The 21,944-nt window shown below is 39.0% G+C and overlaps 2 protein-coding genes across 3 annotated transcripts; both read left to right on the top strand.

The window, feature by feature from the left end:
• Nucleotides 1-317: 317 nt before the first annotated feature.
• On the top strand, nucleotides 318-6,856 carry LOC121504658 (endothelin-1 receptor-like). 2 transcript variants are annotated; one of them, XM_041779645.1, is made up of 7 exons: nucleotides 318-1,366; nucleotides 2,995-3,122; nucleotides 3,291-3,489; nucleotides 3,624-3,776; nucleotides 4,673-4,806; nucleotides 5,262-5,370; nucleotides 6,592-6,856. In XM_041779645.1, the coding sequence occupies exons 1-7, from the start codon at nucleotides 713-715 to the stop codon at nucleotides 6,637-6,639; spliced, it is 1,425 nt and encodes a 474-aa protein (XP_041635579.1). In that variant the 5' UTR covers nucleotides 318-712; the 3' UTR covers nucleotides 6,640-6,856. The 2 variants fall into 2 exon arrangements, with proteins under 2 accessions (XP_041635579.1, XP_041635578.1); XM_041779644.1 differs by having other exon boundaries at nucleotides 6,548-6,856.
• Nucleotides 6,857-9,463: 2,607 nt separating this feature from the next.
• On the top strand, nucleotides 9,464-21,926 carry LOC121504821 (transmembrane protein 184C-like). The gene is made up of 12 exons (XM_041779888.1): nucleotides 9,464-9,676; nucleotides 12,019-12,192; nucleotides 12,343-12,473; nucleotides 16,290-16,326; nucleotides 16,571-16,776; nucleotides 16,866-16,940; nucleotides 17,914-18,007; nucleotides 18,547-18,659; nucleotides 18,785-18,884; nucleotides 18,995-19,072; nucleotides 19,451-19,544; nucleotides 21,283-21,926. Exons 2-12 carry the CDS (start codon nucleotides 12,076-12,078, stop codon nucleotides 21,564-21,566), a joined length of 1,329 nt encoding a protein of 442 aa, XP_041635822.1. The 5' UTR covers nucleotides 9,464-9,676; nucleotides 12,019-12,075; the 3' UTR covers nucleotides 21,567-21,926.
• The last annotated feature ends 18 nt before the right edge of the window (nucleotides 21,927-21,944 follow it).

Raw genomic sequence — 21,944 nt, 5'->3', positions numbered from 1 at the left:
TCTAAAGTTTAAAAGTTTGATCTGCGACTACAGGGGCTTAGAAAAGGTTCTGGAGCTCGTGTTCAGTGCAGATTAAAAAAAAGACAAGGTTCCAAACTGGGTTCTGGGATCCCAGAGGGTTCTGGACTTTGTTCAGAAGCCTCAGAAGGTGTTATCTCATGAGGTTATTGAGTTTGATCTAGAGGGATTTTGGAGAGGTTTCTAGAATCAGAGAGGGTTTTAGAACTGGTTTGTGAAATCTGTTCTAAAATTGGTGTGGAATCCTTACTGGGGTTCTAGAATCTGTTCTGCAGCGACAGAAAGTTCTCAAATCACTGTGTGTCAAAGACTGCTCTAGAACCACAGTGGTGGGGATTTCCAAAGGTTTCTAGAATCAGGGTTTTATAACCGGCCTCCAAAATTTGTTCTGAGGTAAATGCAGAATACAAACTCAGTCTAGTATCACAGTAGGTTCTAGAAACAGTTCCCAGGCTTTACAGAGTTCTGGAATCACCACAGGATCATACTTGCTCCAGAACCACAGCCGTAAAAACAGAGTTCTGGATTTTTAGAAGGTTCTAGAGCGTGTACTCATGTTAGATCCTGTTAAAAGAGAAGGTTCAGAACTCTGAGCAGTCTAAAAAGGGTTCTGGATTCAGAGTAGGTTCAGTAAAAAGGACAGGGTACCTGGAAATATTGCAGTTTCAACAGTTTGGTCTAGATTTCCATCAGAATGGTTTCTAGAGTCTCAAAAGTAAACTCAGCAAAAGCCACTGGGGTCAAACTGGGACCAAGACTGGGTTCCTGGTCGTTATCCAGACAGGGAAAGTTGACCATGCCTCTGGTTGTCTTGTGCTTGTTATTTGTTGATCGAGTCGGTTGCCATGGCAACTCCTCATCTGAGCTGTCATTGTCAGATTTGATGATGTTGGACCGTCCTGACTTCCATGGCACAGAGTCACCTCTAGAACCACTGATGGACCTTCAGATCCAGACCTCAGAAGGGGAGGCACGTCTGGTCCAAGAGACCGTCAACAAAGCCTCGTCCTTACCAGAGAAATTAAAAATGAAACATATGAACAAGCTGAAACACAAACCTGAGAGAAAGCCATACCAGCCATCCTCTAACTCTTCCATGGCTGTTCATAGGCGCCCAGTAGCGCCCCCCAGCTGCCTGGAAACCACATCGATCAAAACAGCCTTCAAGTACATCAACACGGTGCTGTCCTGTGTGATCTTTGCCGTGGGGATCGTAGGAAACGCCACCCTGCTGAGGATCATCTGCCAAAATAAAAGCATGTGGAATGGACCCAATGTTCTGATAGCCAGTCTGGCCCTGGGAGACCTGATCTACATCGCCATTGACATACCGATCAACGTCTACAAGGTAACACCTGTGTGCTTAAGTGTTTTTAGTTAACTGTTTCATTGAAATGCATTCTAGAGGTGTAAAATAGTCTAAAAGTGTTCTTAAAAACATTTTTTAATTTTGGGGTTTATGCACTTCAGCCAGAACTCCTGGCTTTAGTTGCTGGCCCATCTAGAAGTGGTGAAATGATGAGCATTTCTCAGATTTACTATATTTATAAGATTTGCAAACCCTCAACAGCATTTGAGTCTTTAATCTTAAGTGTGATGGCATCCAATCAAAGTAGTTGTCCTTAAAATATAACAAATTTTTCCATCAGTCCTTTGTGCTTAAATCAGTGTTACTCCACCTGCTCAACGAAAGAGCCAAATTATTGAAAATACCTTTGCAAGAGCCATAATCTAAGAGGTGAAAAGTGGCAAACAAAGCTTGAAGTAGCAACAAACATAAGTTAATGGTGGAAAAATGGTCAAAAACCAGCAAAAATGGGTGAAAAGGGGCAAAAATGGGGAGAATTGGTGGGAAAAGGGTCAGAAAACAGCAAAAAATGGGTGAGAAGAGACAAAAAACAAGTTAAAGGTGGCAAAAAATGGTCCAAAAGTGGCAAAAAAAAAAAAAGAAAAGTGACTAAAATGGGCAGAAAGCAGTCAAGGAGGGCAAAACTGGGAAAAAAAATAGGACACAAGTGGTATTTAATGGCAAAAAGTAACTTAAATGGGCAAAAAAACGGTGAAAAAGGCTAAAAGTGGGATAAAAGTTGCAAAAATGGGGAAAAAGTTGGAAAAGGTGTGGTACTGATTGCCAAAAGATGGCTTAAATGGGCAAAAAAATAGTGAAAAATGGCAAAAATGAGATAAAAGTGGCAAAAAGAGGTGGAAAAAGGGGTAAAAAAGAAGAAACAAGTGGCATTTAATGGTAGAAGGTAGCTTAAATGGGCAAAAAGATGCAAAAATTGTGAAAAAGGGCAAAAATTGGATAAAAGTGGCAATAATTGGAAATAAGTGCCAAAAGAAGTGGCTAAAATGGGCAAAAAAACAGACAAAAAGGGGTATTCAATTGCTAAAGGTAGCTTAAATGGGCAAAAACAATTGTGAAAATGGCAAAAATGCAATAAAAGTGGCAAAAAGAGGTGGAAAAGGGCAAAAAAGAAGAAGCAAGTGGTATATAATGGTAAAATGTAGCTTAAATGGGCAAAAATGGTGAAAAAGGGCAAATATGAGTGGCAATAATTGGAACCAAGTGGCAAAAAGAAGAGGCTGGGGGGGGGGCAAAACAGAAAAAAGGGGTATTTAATTGCAAAAGGTAGCTTAAATGGGTGAAAAGTGGCAAAAAATGGTGAAAAGGCCAAGAAGTTTCCCTTTTTCAAGGTTTTCTGGGGGAATAATATTTAAAATTAAGACATAAAAGAGCCACTTGTGGCTCCAGAGCCACACATTGAGTATCATTGGCTGAAATGATGCTGTATTCATGAATCAAATGAGGCCTTTTTGGCTGTTCTTGCATAGACTGGAGAACTGCATCGTGGGTATGCTGATGTGTTGTTTGTCTCAAACAGGAGGTTGAGTGTTGTCTTGATAACGACACTAAAATATCCCTCTGACACTGATAACAGCCCTCTCACCAACACCGTGTTAATCTCTGTGCAGCTCCTGGCGATGCGGTGGCCTTTTGCTGACAGTGCGTTCGGCCTGTTCCTCTGTAAGCTGTTCCCCTTCCTGCAGAAAGCTTCAGTCGGCATCACCGTCCTCAACCTGTGTGCCCTGAGTGTGGACAGGTAACACTAATGTACAGTTGTATTACTATACTGTAGAGAGCTTTCTAAAGTTTACCTGATGCTTTAAATATTCAGATATATGTGGACAAAGATGTCTACTTCAAACTGCAGGGGTGTTTTTGTTCCCACAAAGAATAAATAATCATAGCGCTACATTTCTGGCTGCAGGTATCGAGCCGTGGCGTCCTGGTCTCGGGTTCAGGGCACTGGTGTTCCCATAGTAACGGCGGTAGAGATCGTGGTCATCTGGCTGCTCTCTGTGGCGTTAGCCGTGCCCGAGGCCAACGGCTTCACCATGGTCACCTTCGACTACAAGAACGTTACCATGACAACCTGCATGCTGCAGCCCAGGACGCCCTTCATGACTGTGAGTTCAGTTGCTGGAGGACTGGTGAATAGTGACTAAAATACTTCAGAGTCAAATAGAAATAAAAGTGTGCTTTGAAATAAAAAAAATACATTAGATCTAATCTCTAGAGTGGGTGTTTCTGTGTGTTGTAGTTCTACAGGGATGTGAAGGACTGGTGGCTGTTTGGTTTCTACTTCTGCGTCCCACTGACCTGCTCGGCCGTTTTCTATGGACTCATGACCAGAGAGATGCTCCGACATCAGAAAGGAAGTCTGAGGATTGCGCTGAGTGAGCACCTCAAACAGGTAACACACAAACTCCCACAATGACAGATGTTTGATACAAGAGTCTCTAAGGCAGCAGATCCCCTCCTGTTTACCTCAGGACCCTCCTACTCAATTTAACATCAGTTTGAATTGTTTTCATCGACAAGATCTCAACAGAACAGGCCTAAATCCATGTGTTCTTGCCAAAAGTTCTATGCATTAAACATCCATTATTAGAAACATTCAAAAAATAAGAGAGAATCTGTTAATTTTCATAAGAAAATTGGAATTTTCAAACTTAAAAAAATCATAAATTTACAAGAGGAAAAACTCAAAACTTGATTTTCAAAATTTGTAAATTCATATGGACTGAAACTGAGAAGTTTTGAGGTTATAAAGTCAAAAAGTCTTGCAGTAGAGAGCCTAATTAAATGATCACTGTTACTCAGACAGAGCAGTAAGGATGTTCTTGTGATTTTAAGCCCAGAATCTTCACATGATAAATGATATTATCATCTGGACATTTCTATAAACTGGGTTATCCAACAGCTGGTTTCCATTTGGTTTCTTGTAAATTTGCAACTTTAGAATATCGGAACGTTATGGCTTCAAAAACTTAAAATATTTGAGTTTATAATGTGAAAATTTACAACTTTTTAAACATGAAAATATTTTTTTTTCTCTCAAAATCATGTTTGTTTAAACTCCGAAATTCCAAGTTTGTTTTCTTGGAATTAAATTGAAAATCTAAAAAAAATCACATTATTTTCTAGAGAATCAACATTTTTTTTATATTTTAAGACTGCCCTAATACGCTGTTACTGTGTTTCTAATCATTATTTGAAAAAGTAAAGCGAATCTAGTAATGCCAATGCCCTGCAAGCCCCCTCGGGTTTGGAGACCGCCTCCCTAAGGTTGAATTTTTGTCTCTGCAGCGTAGAGAAGTGGCCAAAGCCGTGTTCTGCCTGGTGCTGATCTTCGCTCTGTGCTGGTTTCCTCTCCATCTGAGCCGTCTGCTGAAGAGAACCGTCTACAAACCTCATGATGCTCACCGCTGTGAACTGCTAAAGTACGTGGAGAAACTGTATTAAACATGGACATACAGCTGTGATGTCACGGTGGTAAACTGGACCTTGCGAGGCAAATGGATTTGTCTGATGACAGTCTGGCAAATCCGTCTGTATTGAAAAGCTCCAATCATTTATGCTGAACCAGACAGGGTTCTGACCAATCAGCATCATTTAAGGAGGATGAGGTGGCAGCTATGCTCAGGGTTTAGTTGTGCAGAGAGCCGTCACAGTCAGTATGCTTCCGCCAAAGACTAGTTCTTGTTATATTGTTAGTTTTAGTGAACTTTAATAAACATTAAAAACACGCATTCATAGGAAATATTCTGCACATGTAACAGCCATGTTTTGGACTCTGGTATGACCGACAGGTCTCTGAACAATAGGACAGGAATTTAAGTTTAAAGATAGTGTTGTTTTTTTAAATAAATATCGTGTTCTTCTTCTGTGGTTTCAGCTTCCTGTTGGTGCTCGACTACTTCAGCATCAACATGGCCACCATCAACTCCTGCATCAATCCCATAATCCTCTTCTTTGTCTCCAAGAAGTTCAAAAACTGCTTCAAGGTGAGAACAAATCTGACATCACAGTGATATCATGAGGTCAAAGGGCGTGAGATACAAGAGTGTGAGACAGAGACAGAGTTACATCTTTGGTGCAGAGATAGAAACATTTCTCTACACAGAAAGGTCGTGATCTTTGAGGAAGACTCCCGACAGATTATCAGTGCTGTGGGGGTTTAAAGGGTCATTCCACCAATTTTAAAGGTCAGATTAGTCATCATCAGGAGTGTCCCTGCCTTTAAAAGCTTCCTAAAATCTAACCCTTGACCTTGATGATGTCATAATGATGCCATCAGTGCTATTTTAGCTTTAGTTTGGAGACAACATATCAAATTTGGACAGAGTAACTCTTAACAAGACACTGACCTACCTATGTTTTAATCCTCATATTTATTAAGTTTTATATTTATACTCTACTTTTATTTTTTCTATTTATTCATCAGAATCAGTTATTTTCACTTAATAAATATTAGATATAGCCTTTATTTGAAAATTTATGTAAGTATTTAATATTTATAAAAAATTACTTTATATTATCCCATTTTTAATTTCTAAAAATAAGCAGAACTATAATGTAGATTTTTTAGACATGGTAAATAAAGATTAATGCTGTACTAGATTAATATATCATCGTATGAGAATAGAGATTCATCAGATGTTGAGTTAGTAAGGATTTAGGCCTGAATATGTTTACAAAAAATCAATTCAGTGATAAGAAAAATGGAAGAACTGAAAAAGGTCTGTAGAAAGTGTTGCAAAAAAGTGCGTGCCACTATTAAGGCATTTATTTATTTATCTGTTTAGCTATTTATTAATGTATTTATTCATTCATTCATCTCTTTATTTTTTTAATTGATGGCAGCTTTTGTGTGCTATAATTTAAAGGAGAAAATCTGTCTAGAAAAAGAAGGTTTAAACTCAAATGACATTTTCAAAAACGAGGATTGATGGACATTTAGGGAAACATTGCATTATGGGAAATGTAGTTTTAGATGTTTATTTAACTTTAAATAAATCCAGGGATAAATTTTCTCTAAGTATTTGATTCTGCTGCATTTGTATTGACTTTCTCTTTTTAAAAAAAATCAATCTCTGTAACAAATTACTGGTGTTTCCCTTCACTCAAACTCACCCCTCTGTCTCCCCCTCCCCTCTCTCTCCCCCTCTGTCTGTCTCTCAGTCCTGTCTGTGCTGCTGGTGTTATTCTGGCTCTCTCTCCAACAGCATGCTGCCCCTGCACCGTGGGACGAGTCTACCATACAAACATACTGACCACTGAGAGAGGGCGAGAGAGAGCGAGAGAGAGAGCACAGAGACTCAACAGTACAGAGACTGGACTGCATCAGGACACCCAACAATCTGACTGACTGATAACCACTGTATCTACCCTTTAACATGCAGTTCTAACCTTTTTATAGCGTATTTATTCAGCTATGTATATTTTATTAAATATTAGTCATATAGGTTGATATAATAAACAGTACAGAGCCTTCAGTATCATTATGGTCGCATTTTAAGGCTCAACAAAATCATTTTTAATACAAATATAATTTTTAGACTTACTTAGTTTGGCCATGTAGGCCTTTTGTATTTATTATTGTGTCTGAAATGTAAAATATGCTTTTATAGCTCAGGTACTGAGTCTGAAAGAGCACTTGCACCCTCTAGTGGCTGAACTTTTCATTATTTAACCGAGTATAGCTAAGAAGGGGAACAAAATACAGATAGTTTTTCTGTTTTCAGAGAATCAGCATCTTCTGTGGGATTTAAAATTTCCTTCAGGTGTCGCTAATGCTACTTTTAAGAAGCCACTATCTTTAACTCTCAGCTTACATAAAGACCGTGGTATTTCAGCGTTTGGCACAGAGAGTTACTAAAATAAATGTGTGAGAGAGGCTATATGATGATTAATATTATAAAAACACGGTTTCATGCTGGTATAATCCATGCTCTCATTTGTAACATGTTTGAAGCAAATAATATTAAACTTTTGTATTTAAAAATAAAGCTACAGTCTCAAACTCTCACAGAGATTGTTCTTGTGCTTCCTTCTGTCTAGGTTTTAGTTTTAGCATTGGTGCAAGTCTTTGGGCCACTTCTGATCAATTTTTCACTCTTTCTCTGCTTGTTTTTTCCACTTGTGATCAATTGTTGACACTTTATATTTCTTATTTGCCTCCGTTAAACAATTTTTCCATTTTCATCACATTTTTGTCACTTTTTTGCCTGTTTTTACCTATTTAAACTGCAATCAAATTTTGTGTGCCCTTGTTTCCCACTGAACATGCATTTTTGCCACTTTAATTCCCTTTTCACCACTTTTATTTTTTTACCATTGTTTGCCTCTTTTGACCCATTTCAACCACTTTTTCAACCTAATTCACCACTATTTATGCCTGTTTATGCCTATTTTAACTGTAATAAGCTATTTTATATGCCAAATTTGTCCACTTTAAATACATGTTGCCACTTTATATCATTTTTCATTACTTCTTTGCCTGTTTTTGTCACTTTAAACCACATTTGTCTATTGTTTGCTCCTTTTGAGCCATTTCACAGTTTTTTTTATTCTAATCCACCACCTTTTCTAACCATTTTTACCACTTTTAATTTCTGTTTTTTCTATTTTAACCACAACAGCTATTTTCTTATGCCCAATTCACCACTTTTTTGATGGTTTTTGCCCTTTTAGACCAATTTCTGCCTATTTTTGACTGAATTTTGCCACTTGTTATTCTTTTCTCACCACCATTTCTAAACCTTTTCAACATTTCAGCCCATTTTTTTCCACTTTTAACTCAATATATTTAAACACATTTTTGCCACGTTTAACCCATTTTAATTTTGTTTTATTGATAGTATCAATGTATATAAGTTGAATCAGTGGCATTGGTGCTAGTGTAAGTGCCACTTTGAATTCATTTTTTCAACTTGTGGATCATGTTCACCACTTTTTTTTGGGCTGTTTTTGCCACTTTTGACCAATTTCTGCCTATTTTTCACTGAATTTTGCCACTTTTTAATTCCTCTTTCACCACCATTTCTAATCCTTTTAAACATTTTAACACATTTTTTTCCACTTTTAACTCATGATACTTCTTTAAACACATTTTAATCATTTTAACCCATTTTAATTTTGTTTTATTGATAGTATATAAGTTGGATTGTGGCATTGGGGCTAGTCTTAGTGCTACTTTGAATTAATTTTTTCAACTTGTAGCTCATTCTTACCACTTTTTGGGCTGTTTTTGTCACTTTTTAATTCTTATTTCACCACCATTTCTAATCCTTTTCAACAATTTAACCCATTTTTTGCCACTTTTAGCTCATTGTAGTACTTTAGACGAATTTTTGCCAATTTTTTACCAATTTTTATTTTGTTTTCTTGATAGTATCCATGTATAAGTTGGATGGGTGGCATTGTTGCTAGTCTTAGTGCCACTTTGAATTCATTTTTTTTAAACTTGTAACTCATTCTCACCCCTTTTTGGCCCGTTTTTGTCACTTTAAACCAATTTGTAACAATTTCTACCTACTTTTACCTCTTTTGACCCATTTTTGCCACTTTTTATTCCTTTTTCACCTCCATTTCTGTCCCTTTTTTGCCACGTTTAACCCATTTTAATCCTATTTTTTTGTTTAAAGTATGCTAGGCTATATTTCGGTGCTACAGCTAGCTTAAATGCTACTTTTTGGATTAAACTTTTGATAGATACTTAATATTTCACAAAAAACTGTAGACTTTTAACCGTTCTTCTGAAATGAAATACGTCTTATTTACCCCGTATTTTAATCTCTATTTCTGACATTCCGTAGAAATAAACACCGTTTATATTTTTAAAGAAGAATATTAAGAAGGCCGTATTTAGACTCACATTAATGTAAAATAAAATAGAGGGCGACTGTGGGCTCATTATGAGTGGAATTTGGTCGCTAAAGTGTTTGAAATAATCAAATTTGAGCCCTGAAAGACGCCGTTTGTTTGTACCGCGTGACTGATGGAGAGCGACGGTTCTCGTGACGTGGGCGCGTAAACACGGAGGAAACACGGCGGAAACCGGAGGCAGAAATCACGGACAGCTGCTGCATCCTGACGCCGTCGGTTCCGCGGCCGTCCCCCGGATCGATCACCGTGATTGATGATAAAACACAGCGTTAATCGGTTCAAACGGGAACGACTGATCCTCGGTCTGGGTGTCTGCGTCTGTGTGGTCGCGCGGAAGTGGGATGCGTTGCCTGGTAACAGAAACGGGAGCGAGGAGGAAAACAGGCCAACCGTTCCTCTGAGTGATCATCTTCAGCTTCAACGGTCATAATCGTTTAATATTTTATGTCATTTCATCATGCTAGCTGTCAGATGTATCTCTGCAACGACCTGAATATCGGTGTAACTGATGAAAATGACCATATTTTATATTTTTAGCCCCCTGTTAGCTAAAAATAAACACTAATGTTGTAATGTGCGGTTATTTAGCGGTGTAACGTTACTGTTATGAGGAATCCAGTGATAAGTAGGTCGAGAATTAAATATAATATGGCATTTTAGCTCCCATGTCAGGGTCATATTTTAAAATGTGGGCTTTAAACCCTGTACTAGTGTAATAACCTTAAACAAAGTTAACATTAAACGTCTGTTAAGATGTACTAGGCTATTTTATAAACAAAGAGAGCCTTATTATTCAGATTCCATATCTAAATATTAAAGATTGAAAAAAAAGTGTGCTTCACTTTTATAAACTATAGTTAGCACAGCTCAAAGTTCTTTATTAAAACTATGTTTCATTTTCTAAATGAATAATAACCACTCCTATCAGAGTAATAACTGTATTTATGTTACAGTACAATATAGCCCTTTTTTCAAGTTATAAAGCCCTTTTTATAAAACAGAACTGACTTTTTTTTTAGGCACTGACAACAATGTGGATGGGCATGCTAGATTAAACCACTTGGAAAGAAATGTCAGACATCAGGATGCCAGCGAATAAAGTAGAAGTAACTGGGACAACATCAGTGGAATGATAATTCAATAAAACAATACAAACATGGGCGACAAGGGACCAAAACGGGTTAAAAAAAAGTGGCAAGAAAAGAAATGGTTAAAAAAAGTGGCAAACATGGTTTAAACTGGGAAGAAAAAAACTGAGAGAAGGGGTTAAAAGTGACAAAAAAAATGGATTTAAAGTGAGAAAATAGAATTAATAGTGGCAGAACAGGGTTACATGTGGCAAAAAGGTGATAATCACTTGAAAGTGGCAGAAAAAGGATTTAAGTGGTAAAAATAGGTTAAAAGTTGCAAAAGGGGTTCAAAGTAGAAAGAAAGTGGTTAAAATTAAAGAACAGTGGCAAAAAGGTATTTTTATAAGTTTCGAGTGGCAGAAAAATAGTGAAAACTGGTTAAAAGTGGAAAAAGAAGTTAGAAGTGTCAGTATCGAATAAAAGTGGCAAAAAAAGTGGAAAAAATGTTTCAAAGTGCAAAAACTTGGTAAAGATGAGTTAAAAGTGGCTGAAGTTGATGGCAAAACTTGGTGAACACTGGTAAGAAGTGGCAAAAATGGGTAAAAAGAGGTTAAAAAATGGCAAAACCAACTTTAAAGTGGCAAGGAGATTTGTGAACTAGGATTAGAAGTGGTAGAAATGGGTTAAAGGTTGCAAAAATGGTCTTAACTTGGCAAGAAAAGAAAGTCTTAATGAGTGGAAATGGGTAATAGGTGGCAAAAGGAGGATTAAAGTGGTAAAAAGTGGTAAAAATTGAATAACAGTTGCAAAAAAGGCACTCATTTGAGTTAAAAGTGGTTTATAAATGGCTTATATTGATTAAAAGTTGTACAGTTTTGGTGAAAATGAGTTATAGTGGCTCAAATGGGTGGAAAAAGTGCTGAAAAGGAGTTAAAACGTGGCATGAATAATAATTTCTTGACACTTTGAGCTCTAAAATGAGGGAATTGTAAGCTATGATGCAAGCACCGATGCTACTGGTACAACACACCTTGGAACTCTCCAACGGATGCTGTTTTTGCCCAGTCTCTTTCTTATGGTTGAGTCATGAACTCTGACCTTAACTGGGTCAGTGAGACCTGCAAGTCTTTAGATGGTGTTCTGGGTTCTTTTGGGTCCTCCTGGTTGAGTCGTCAATGTGCTCTTGGAGGCATTTTGGTTGACTGGCCATTTGTGGGAAGGTCCACTACTGTCCCAAGTTTTCTCCATTTGTGGATAATGGCTCTCACTGTGATTGGCTGGAGTACCAAAGCCTTAGAAAAAGCTTTGTAACCCTTTCCAGACTGATAGATGTCAGTGCTGTTGTTTCCCATCTGTTCTTGAATTTGAACTCAGTTTAAAAAAAATTTTGACATCAGATAATCTGTTAATGTCTGTTTTATCGGAGAAGACCCAGTGAGCAAAAGTTGCAGGATTAAGGTGCTTCTGTTAGGTGAGGATAGCCTCTTAAAAGTTATCTAACACAGGCCAGTTACACAGAAAAGCAAACTCTTGCACACTGACTAAAATGCACAAGTTGGCAAATTATTTGTGCAATTTTGGTTAAAACATTTTTTCTACTTTAGATCATTAAAATAATGGGAATGTTTGATTTCTGAAGTATTGAAATTCTGACAACCTTAACTTGTGTGATAACCTGACTTTTTCACCCCTCAGGTGTGGCCTTGAGTGGAGGATGTGCCTGTAGACAGCGCTGAGGGTGAAGCAGCCATCATGCCGTGTTCATGTTCAGAGTGGAGGAGGTGGATCCGTCCTCTGGTTCTGGTTCTCTACGCTCTCCTGCTGGTGGCCGTGCTGCCGCTCTGCATCTGGGAGCTGCAGAAAGACAAGGTTCACCTCCAGCTTTTAACCTCCATCTAGACTAGATGATATTTTTAGCACATCTTTGAGGAGAAATAAATGTTTTCAGATGCAGGGGACTAGACTGACAGACTGGCCTTGTAGCTCTTGTTAAGGCTGTTTTTCACTTTGTTTCTTCAGGTTGGGACTCACAGTAAAGCCTGGTTCATCGCTGGTATCTTCGTCTTTCTCACCATCCCCATCTCACTGTGGGGGATCCTGCAGCACATCGTACACTACACCCAGCCGGAGCTGCAGAGGCCGATCATCAGGTGGACACGCAACACAAACTTTATTTTTAAGTGACTTTTTAAAAAGATAAAGAAAAATGAAGAAATATGCTTTGTCTGTAAAGAATAGTACAGAAAATATGGGAAGAGAGGAGAGGAGGAAATGCACCCAATCACAGCCAACCATACCCATACATGGCAGGGTGGGGGTGTAAGCCAGATGGCGATAGCTGCATAGCATGATCCTAGCAGCGTGACCCAGCACAGTGCCACTCTGGCTTTCATGGTCTTTAGTGGTTCTGTATTTGCTGCAGAGCTTTTATTCCCTGTCCAGGACTGCTCTCCAAGAACCTGTCTGCAGCTTTCCTTTGTGAGACAACCTGGAAAAACTTTTTTTTCCCTTCTAACAGCTTTGTCTAATTCCATCTCAACCTCCTTTTTACCAAATGCACTCTGCACTCCCAGGGTTGTCAGTGGGGCAGCGCCACGCTCTGGCATTATGTGCAAAAAACAAAAATAGCCTTGAATGACTCTCTTTAAATCCTGTTCGTCCATTTTCTTTTGAGCAAACAACGGACTGCAGTGTGTCTAGTGCCCCACTTTAGGGTCAAGAAGATATACTAGGTACCCAGATAGAAGGATGCCAGAAAAAATAGGACAGTATGGACTGGATATTATCCAACTTTTGACATTAGAGTGAAGATAACTGCATCCTCTAGCACAGGGGCTCTCAGTCTTTTCAGCCCAAGACCCTCAAAATAAAGGTTTCAGTGACCAGGGACCCCCAGGGCCTAGCCAGATTGGGGGCCAGCAAAATCATGGTCCATTGTAAAGTAAAGCTGTGGTATTTTATATTTAACCAAAATAATAAACACTCTTATCAAAGAAAGAAATATCGTTTTAATTCATTTGTGTAGTGGGTAGCCCTCTTAAAAATGTAAATCGTGGGAAGGGTGGTGAAGTTGGATTTTAAAAGTAACAGAAATGGGTTAGAATAAAAATGGCAAAAATTGGTTTAAGGGGCAAAAAAGGGCATTTAAGGTGGTAAAAGGGGATTAAAAAGTGGCTGAAATGGTGTTAAAAGTGGAAAAATAGGTTGAAATTTGGTGAAATGAGTTGAAAAATTGATATAAACTGGCAAGAAAGGATTAGATGAAGCAGGGATGGTTTAAACTGGCAAAAATGTGCATATCAGATTTTGAAATGTGGCATAAAAAGTGGTAAAGAGGTGTTAATTGTGGCAATAATGAGTCAACAGAGCCAACAATAGGCTGAGAGTGGCAAGATTTCATTTAGTCGTGGCAAAAACAGGCAGGAAAAAGTGGTGGAAATGGTTTAAAAACTGAGAAAAAATGGGTTTTAAGTGGCAAAAATGTGTTCATTGATAAAATTTGTATGAAAAAGTGATGAAAACATTTTAAAATTTGGCAAAATTGGTGAAAAGTATAACAAATTTTAATTAATTTGTGTAGTAAGAAACCCTGGTAAAAATGTAAATCCTTGTGTTGAAAACATAATTAAAATGCCAAATACCCTGTAGCAGAAATGGGTTAGAAATGCCAAAAAAAAAGATAAAAGTGGCAAAAAAATTAACCCAAAAATAGCAAAAATGTGATAAAGCAGCAACAATGGGCATATTAAGTAGTAAAAAGGGATTCAAAAGTGGCAAAAACAGGATGAAACTTGGTGAAATGGGATGAAAATTGATAGAAACTGGCAAAGAAGGGTTAGCTGAGGCAGAAATAGTCAGAAACTGGCAAAATAGGCATAGCAAATTGGAAATTGTGGCTTAAAAAGTGGTAAAAGCGGTTAATTGTGGCAATAATGTGTCAACAGAGTCAACAATAAGCAGAGAGTTGCAAGATTTGGTTTAGAATTGGCAAAAACAGGCAGAAATAAAGTGGTGGAAAAAGTTAAAAATGGACAAAAAATGGGTTTTAAGTTGCTAAAATTGCCAAAATTGGTGGAAAAGGTGATAAAAATGGGCTAGAATCAGGCAAAATAGGTGTAAAGTGGCAACAGTGTAATCAAAAATATTCTTTTTTTTTTTTAAGGCATCTGGAGACCCCCTCTCAGCGTCTCATGACCCCCAATGGGGTCCCGACCCCAACGCTGAGAACCCCTGTTCTAACAAATGAACTGAGCCCACAGCTGACATGTCTATGGTAGTGTAGCATCCCCCCTTCCTTTAACAACAGTCTGTACACGTCTGGGAAGTGAGGAGACCAGCTGATGGGAGAGGAATGTTGTCCCATTCTTATCTGATGTAGGATTCTAGCTGCTCAACAGTCCTGGGTCTTCTTTGCCAGATTTTTCCTTTTATGATGCTCCAAGTGTTTTCTAATGCCAGTTCAGGACCCAGACTCTTCTCCTGTGAAGCCATGTTGTTGTGATGGATGTGGTGTGTGGTTTAGCATTGTCTTGCTGAAATAATCAAGGCCTTCCCTGACAAAGACGTTGTCTGGATGGGAGCATATATCGCTCTAAAACTTCTTTCTACTTCTCAGCATTGATGGTTCCTTTTCAGATGTTAGAGCTGCCCATGCCATAGGCACAAATGCAACCCCATACCATCAGAGATGCAGGCTTTAGAGCTGAGCTAGGAGAACAAGCTGGATGGTCCCTCTTCTCTTTAGACCACAGGACACAACATCTGTAATTTCCAAAAAGAATCTCAGATTTTGATTCATGTGACCACAGAACAGTTTTCCATGTAGCCTCAGTCCATTTTAAATGAGCTTTGGTCCAGAGAAGACAACGTTATTTCTAGATTCTGTGTACATGTGGCTTCTTCTTTGCATGATCCAGCTTTAACTGTCATTTGTGGACAACATGACTAACTGTGTTGACAGGGATTTCTGAAAGTGTTCCTGAACCCAGTACAGAATCATGACTGTTTTTGATGCGGGCAGGCTGAGGGCCTGAAGACCATGAACATCCAATAATGACCTTCTCCCTTGCTCACAGAGATTTCTCCAGATTCTCTGTATCTTTTGATGACATAATAGACTGGAGATGGTGGAATATTTAAAGTTTTCTCAATTTCAGAGACTCTGCCTCTCTACCCAGTAATGGTACTCACACGCTGCCAATTAACTCTAACTAGTTGAAAAATACTCCTCTAGCGGTTTTTTATTGGTACCACTTACTTTTCTTGCATTGTCGCCATGAAACAGGAAGTTACTTCCAGCCCTTTTCCTACTTTTTTGAGATGTGCTTTTACACTCTGCTTTTATTTACATCTTACAGCGTGTCCCAACGTCGTGGTGATTGTTTTTCCTCATGTTTTATAATGAGAACTAGGATCCTACATGAACACAACATTTTTGTCTACACTTGTTAAGAAGTGAAGATTAATCACAATTTGATGGCGTTGTCTCGTATGCCCATGTTTTGTGAAGTGTGTTCAAATGACACCCAAAACAGGTTAGCACTTTTAGGTAGTAAAATACATTACCATGTTCTTCATACCTTTCTGTTTTTTTCAGAATATTCTCTCAGATTATTATGATAAAATATGTTGTTTATTCATTGAATAAATGCTGTTTTGTTGCTGTATTAGACTGTAGTGATAATATTTCCACAGTGGAAGAAATTACATTTTTAAACTGTTTTATTATCATTTTTGTCAAGTCAGCATCTTTGAAATATAAATACACTGATCTATTACAGCTGCTTTCTGCAGGGTTGAAATTACAGCATTATAAAAAAAGAATACTGTTTCAAATCATTCCTTTTATTTTGTGCGGACTACCCCTTTACTACATGATACTTATTTCACTGTGCATTATCTCCTCATTCATATATACACATGTATACCAGAAGTTTCATTTCGTTTTCCTTCTTTCTTTCTTTCAGGATATTATGGATGGTACCGATCTACAGCTTGGACAGTGTGAGTCATAACCACACCACACCAGATATGAGTGCAACCATACAGTCTATTACATTATGTTTCCATGGCAACAAACCTTAATTGGAAACACCATGGACCATGTTACAAGCATAGAGGTCCAGGGAATATTTCTCTGCACAGTCTGGCCTGTGTGTTATCAAGCAGTCTCCTTAAACCAGTGAGGTTGTATTTTGTCTTACCTTCTTCTTCCTGTGCTTTCTCTCTCCTTCCTTCTGTACATCAGTGGTTGGCTCTACGGTATCCCAGCCTGGCGATCTACGTAGACACGTGCCGAGAGTGCTACGAGGCCTATGTCATTTACAACTTCCTGGTCTTCCTGTTGAACTTCCTCAGTAACCAGTACCCCAGTTTGGTGCTCATGTTGGAGGTCCAGCAGCAGCAGCCACACCTGCCCCCCCTCTGCTGCTGCCCGCCATGGGCCATGGGAGAGTAAGAGTGGGCGGGGCAAATCCTAAATGATTATTTAAAGCATTAATGATGGACAGATGCTGATGTTTTCTTCTCTCTCTCTCTGTCAGGGTGCTTCTGTTCAGGTGTAAGCTGGGAGTCCTCCAGTACACTGTGGTCAGACCTGTGACCACGGTCATAGCGCTGTAAGTTTCTCATGGACTGCATTAAAAGATGGATGACACGACAGATCCCACAAATAAAGCAGAAACATTTGAAGCTTTCCCTGCTGACCGGCTTTAGTAAAGGTCATAAGCTCCACTGCCTGCATGTTAACTGATGGGCCAAACTATTAAATTAAATATATATCAAATGAATTTCTGCATTTATTAGAGCCTGAACACCAACAGTTGCTGGAGCCCTAAGGAAACTGAGGGAATTATTTATATTCTGTCAAAAGAATTGCTTAACACATTCACATTATTATTATTTATTTATTTATTATCATTATTATTTTTTTTTTTAATGTTATAACGATGCCCCCTTCTGCCTTGAAACAGGAAGTTACTTCTTTGGAATTATAGTTTATCCTTCTTTCAAGGTTTGTTGTATCTTTTAAAAATATCTATAATATCTCATTGCATCTCCTTAGAATATCCCAACACCTCTGCCAATACTGTTGTCCAGAGCTCAAAGGCCTGCCTCTGATCCTCTAGCAATGGCATTGACTATAATGACATGAAACAGGAAGTTACATTTTTGGAATTATGATTTATTTTTCTGTGAAGGTTTGTTGTATCTCTCCAAAATTTGTATGGAACATCCCAACACTTCTGGCATACTGTTGTCAAGAGCTTTAAGACCTGCCTCTGATCCTGTAGGAATGGCAATGCACATAACGCCATGAAACAGGAAGTTACTTTTTTGGAATTATGATTTCTTTGTCTTTTTAGGCTTGTCATACCTCTCTCAGAAATTCCCTCAGAACACCTTTACACCTCTGCCATACTGTTGTCCAGAGATCAAAGGCCAGCCTTTTATGTAGCCATGGCTATGCATATAATGCCATGAAACAGGAAGTTACATTTTTGAAATTATGATTTCTCTGTCTTTTGAGGTTTATTATATAGAACATCTGTTACATCTACTGTAACACCTTGTAAATTCCTCTGTGTGCAGGATCTGTCAGCTCTGTGGGGTTTACGATGAAGCCAACTTCAGCTTTAAAAATGCCTGGTCCTACCTCGTCATCATCAACAATATATCACAGCTGGTAAACACACAACAAACACGCTGATAAAAGCTGTACCTGTAAGGATCCCTGAAAAAAGTTTAGTCCTTGATTCTTGGGCTGACTATTTTTCAATTAAATAACCCCACAAGCAACTCTAACACAGCCATCAGGTCAAGGTCCAGTGGCTGATTGGCTGTATGGTGTTTAGTAGACGTTTAAATTCATCCTGGTGAGATTTCATGAAAAGAGAAATGAGGTACAGAAACCAAAATTTTTTTGTAGCAGACTGTAACTATGTTTATTTCTACTTTAAAGTTAGAAATTTTAATATGGGGCTTGATGGGGAGCGACTCACTCTTGGAGTCAGCCCCTAGTGGACACTCCAGGAACTGCATTTTTCACAAATGCATTGGCTTCATTTCTGACACTGGAGCTTTTTGCTTGCTGTCACCTTAACCCTTAAAGTTACAGGTTTCAGAATCTTTCAGAAAATGATGGCTGGAAATTCAGACAAGAGTTTCAAAACAAAATGCTGTATCTTCCACTACTGCAGTACAGAGTACTTTCCCTCTCTTCAGTTTGCCATGTACTGTCTGGTGCTGCTGTACCGAGCCCTTAAAGAAGAACTGACTCCCATCAGGCCTGTGGGCAAGTTCCTCTGCGTCAAACTGGTGGTGTTTGTCTCCTTCTGGTAAGGATGGACAATAGCTGTCTTTGTTAAGAACTCACTGACACTGTTGGACTAGACAAATAAAAGGGGGATCTATAAATACAGATTTACCTCAGTAATTATACATTTTTGTTTTTTCTCTTCAGGCAGGCAGTGTTGATAGCTTTCCTTGTGAAAGTGGGCGTTATCTCGGACAGACATACCTGGGACTGGGACAGCGTGGAGGCCGTGGCTACTGGACTCCAGGTACAGAGATATAAAAGCATATTACTGCCTTCAAATCATCTAAACTTTGTGGTAAATTAAAATTATGGGGTGTTGTTCTTTAAACTTAAGTGTTTGTTTGATTAATACAGGACTTCATCATCTGCATAGAGATGTTCCTGGCTGCAATCGCTCACCACTACACCTTCACATATAAACCATACGTACAGGTATCTATCTATCTATCTATCTATCTATCTATCTATCTATCTATCTATCTATCTATCTAGAACTGCTGGCCCATCTTCCTTGCTAAAACTCTTGAGCCATTAGTCAATATTTAAATCAAATTATTTAACGATACAGTTTGATACTTTTTTTGCCCCCAAGAGATCCTCCAACAAGCCCTTGAATTAATTGCAACATGCTCTATTTAATTTGAAACTGCCTCTTATTCAGGCTGTTCTCCAAAACCAGACACCCTGCCGATAAATTACTCTGTTTACATATATCACCATTTTAACAGGACACAGTGTTCGAGGCAATACCAACAAACAAGTGATACATACATATCCATCCTCTTCCTTTTTGTCCCTCTATCCATCCAGGAAGCAGAGGAGGGGTCGTGTTTCGACAGCTTTTTGGCCATGTGGGATTTCTCTGACATCAGAGCTGATGTCACAGAGCAGGTCCGCCATGCTGGTGAGTTCTATTAAATCATTATATGAATGTTGGTACAGTAGCTTTTTTTAAAGGCAAATCAAGGAGATATATTTGAAAAACCTCTTCTATTTTCTCTAACATAATCTTTGTATTACAGCTTTTAACAGATTTTTTTGACTGCATAGTATTAAGAGTACCTACTGAAATAGACTTTTCTCTCTGTATTCTGTGTATGTTTCTGAAATATGAATAAAGTACCCAGATAACAAAATGTGACAGGACCAGACATGGGCCAGTCAGGTTTTCGGTCCAAATTGGGGAAATGGGTCCACCCCTGTCTTTTGTACAACAGGCCTGTGTGGTGTGGACTCAAATAATGAATCTAGAACAGTTTTTGACCAGAACGGGTCCAGAATAATAGAAACCAAAGTACTTTTCTGTCCAAATCTGGAGCAAACATACCCGATAGAAAAGACATTCCAGCTCAAAGCTAGTACTGTTCGGCTTAAAGCTGGCTCAAATTTGCCCAGATCTGGCTCAAAGCTGGCAGAATTTGGCCCAGATCTGGCTCACAGCTGGCAGTATTTTGCCCAGTTCTGGCTAAAAGCTAGCACTATTTGGCCCAGATTCGGCTCAAAGCTGGCTCAATTTGCCACAGACCTGGCAACATTTTGGCCCAGATCTGGCCCAAAACAGGCACAATTTGGCTTAGATCTGGCTCAAAGCTGGCACATTTTGGCCCAGATCTGGCTCAAAGTTGGCACAAGTTGGCCAAGATCTGGCTCAAAGCTGGCATAATTTGGCCCAGATCTGGCTCAAAGCTGGCACAATTGGCACAGATCTGGCTCACAGTCATCACAATTTGGCCCAGATCTGACTCAAAGCTTACACAAATTGGCCAAGATCTGGCTCAAATATGGCACTATTTGGCCAAGATCTGGCTCAAAGTTAGCACTATTTGGCCCAGATCTGGCTCAAAGCTGGCACATTTTGGCACAAATCTGGCTCACAGCCATCACAATTTGGCCCAGATCTGGCTCACTGCTGGCAAAATTTGGCCCAGATCCTGCTCACTGCTGGCAAAATTTGGCCCAGATCCTGCTCACAGCTGCACTATTTGGCCCAGATCTGGCTCAAAGCTTGCACAGGCTGTGCCAGACAAAAACAAAGACAAAGCAACTGTCAAATTAAAGACATTTTTCCCTGATCTGGCTGGCAAAAATAGCAACAATGGGCAGAAAATGTGGTAAAATAGGATTTTAAAAGTTGCAGAAATGGGTTAAAAGTGGCAAAAATATGTATAAAGTGACAGAAAATTGAAAAACAGACAAAAGTTGGTTTTTGGTATAAAAGGGTAAAAGGAGGTCAAAAAATTGTGCAAAACTGTTCAAGAATGCCCAATAATAGTGGCAATATTTGGTAAAAAACTGGTAAAAATCAGATCAAAATTACAAAAATGGGTGAAAAATGTTGAAAGATGATGAAAAGTGTAAAGATGTATGCCCCTAGCCTGCCTTATGTTATTGTGCAATAAACTGCAGTTATAGTACCATTTATTTTGACATGTTATTGATATGCATGGAAAAATAATTTCAGTGAGTCTAGAGTGATGTCTCCAAATATCCAAGAGATTAAAAAAGAGACTAAATCAGCCATCAAAATGACACAGAAATATATTTTTTAAATACTACAGGGGATAAACCCAAGAAATGTTGTTAATTATCAGTGTAAAATATTTGTGAATATCTATCTAAAGTAAATATCCTTACCCTCTCAGGTCGTACCTTCCTGGGTCGTCCAAACAAGATGTACTTTGGTGCTGCAGCTCGACCCGAACACACCGAGCACACCGGCCTCCTCAACGCCACCTCTCAGGACGCCATCGCCGCAGCCGCCACATCAATGCCCGCCTCCCCCTCTTCAATTGGGCGGTACCAAGGCCTCGGCCACACCCCTGCCCCTCACTCTATCTCCGCCCCTGCAGGCTTCACCTCCTCATCCTGGGAGGACGACAGCGACAGCTCACCTCCTGAGCCCGGGAACAACCCTGGAAACACGTAACCAGGAGGAAGTTCAGCTTTATTTTGACGTGCTTTATGGAAATGGACAAAAACGGTCAGAATTCAATGATCAACGTTGTCTCCAAAGTTTGTGACTGAGTTTGTGACTGAAGTTTGTCATGGAGGGATTTTATCAGGACTACAGGATGACTCTACACGCTGTGATGTCAAAGCCATGTTTGTTAAGAAACAGTTGTTTAAACCTGTATTTTGATGTCTAATGATGTCATTTTGATGAATGTGTCTAGCTGTTGAGTAGAAGTGATGTTTTATGGAGAAATGAAGCAGCGTGTTGGTTTCACTGACGCCACAGAGCTCAGGAGGCCTTGAGCTGGGTTTGATTATTTGTTCTTCAAAATAAATGAATATGCAGAATCAT

This window comes from Cheilinus undulatus, linkage group 22 (assembly GCF_018320785.1).
Source record: "Cheilinus undulatus linkage group 22, ASM1832078v1, whole genome shotgun sequence".
Lineage (NCBI taxonomy): Eukaryota > Metazoa > Chordata > Actinopteri > Labriformes > Labridae > Cheilinus > Cheilinus undulatus.
The sequence above is the reverse complement of the archived record's forward strand: the minus strand, read 5'-3'. Positions and strand labels throughout refer to the sequence as shown.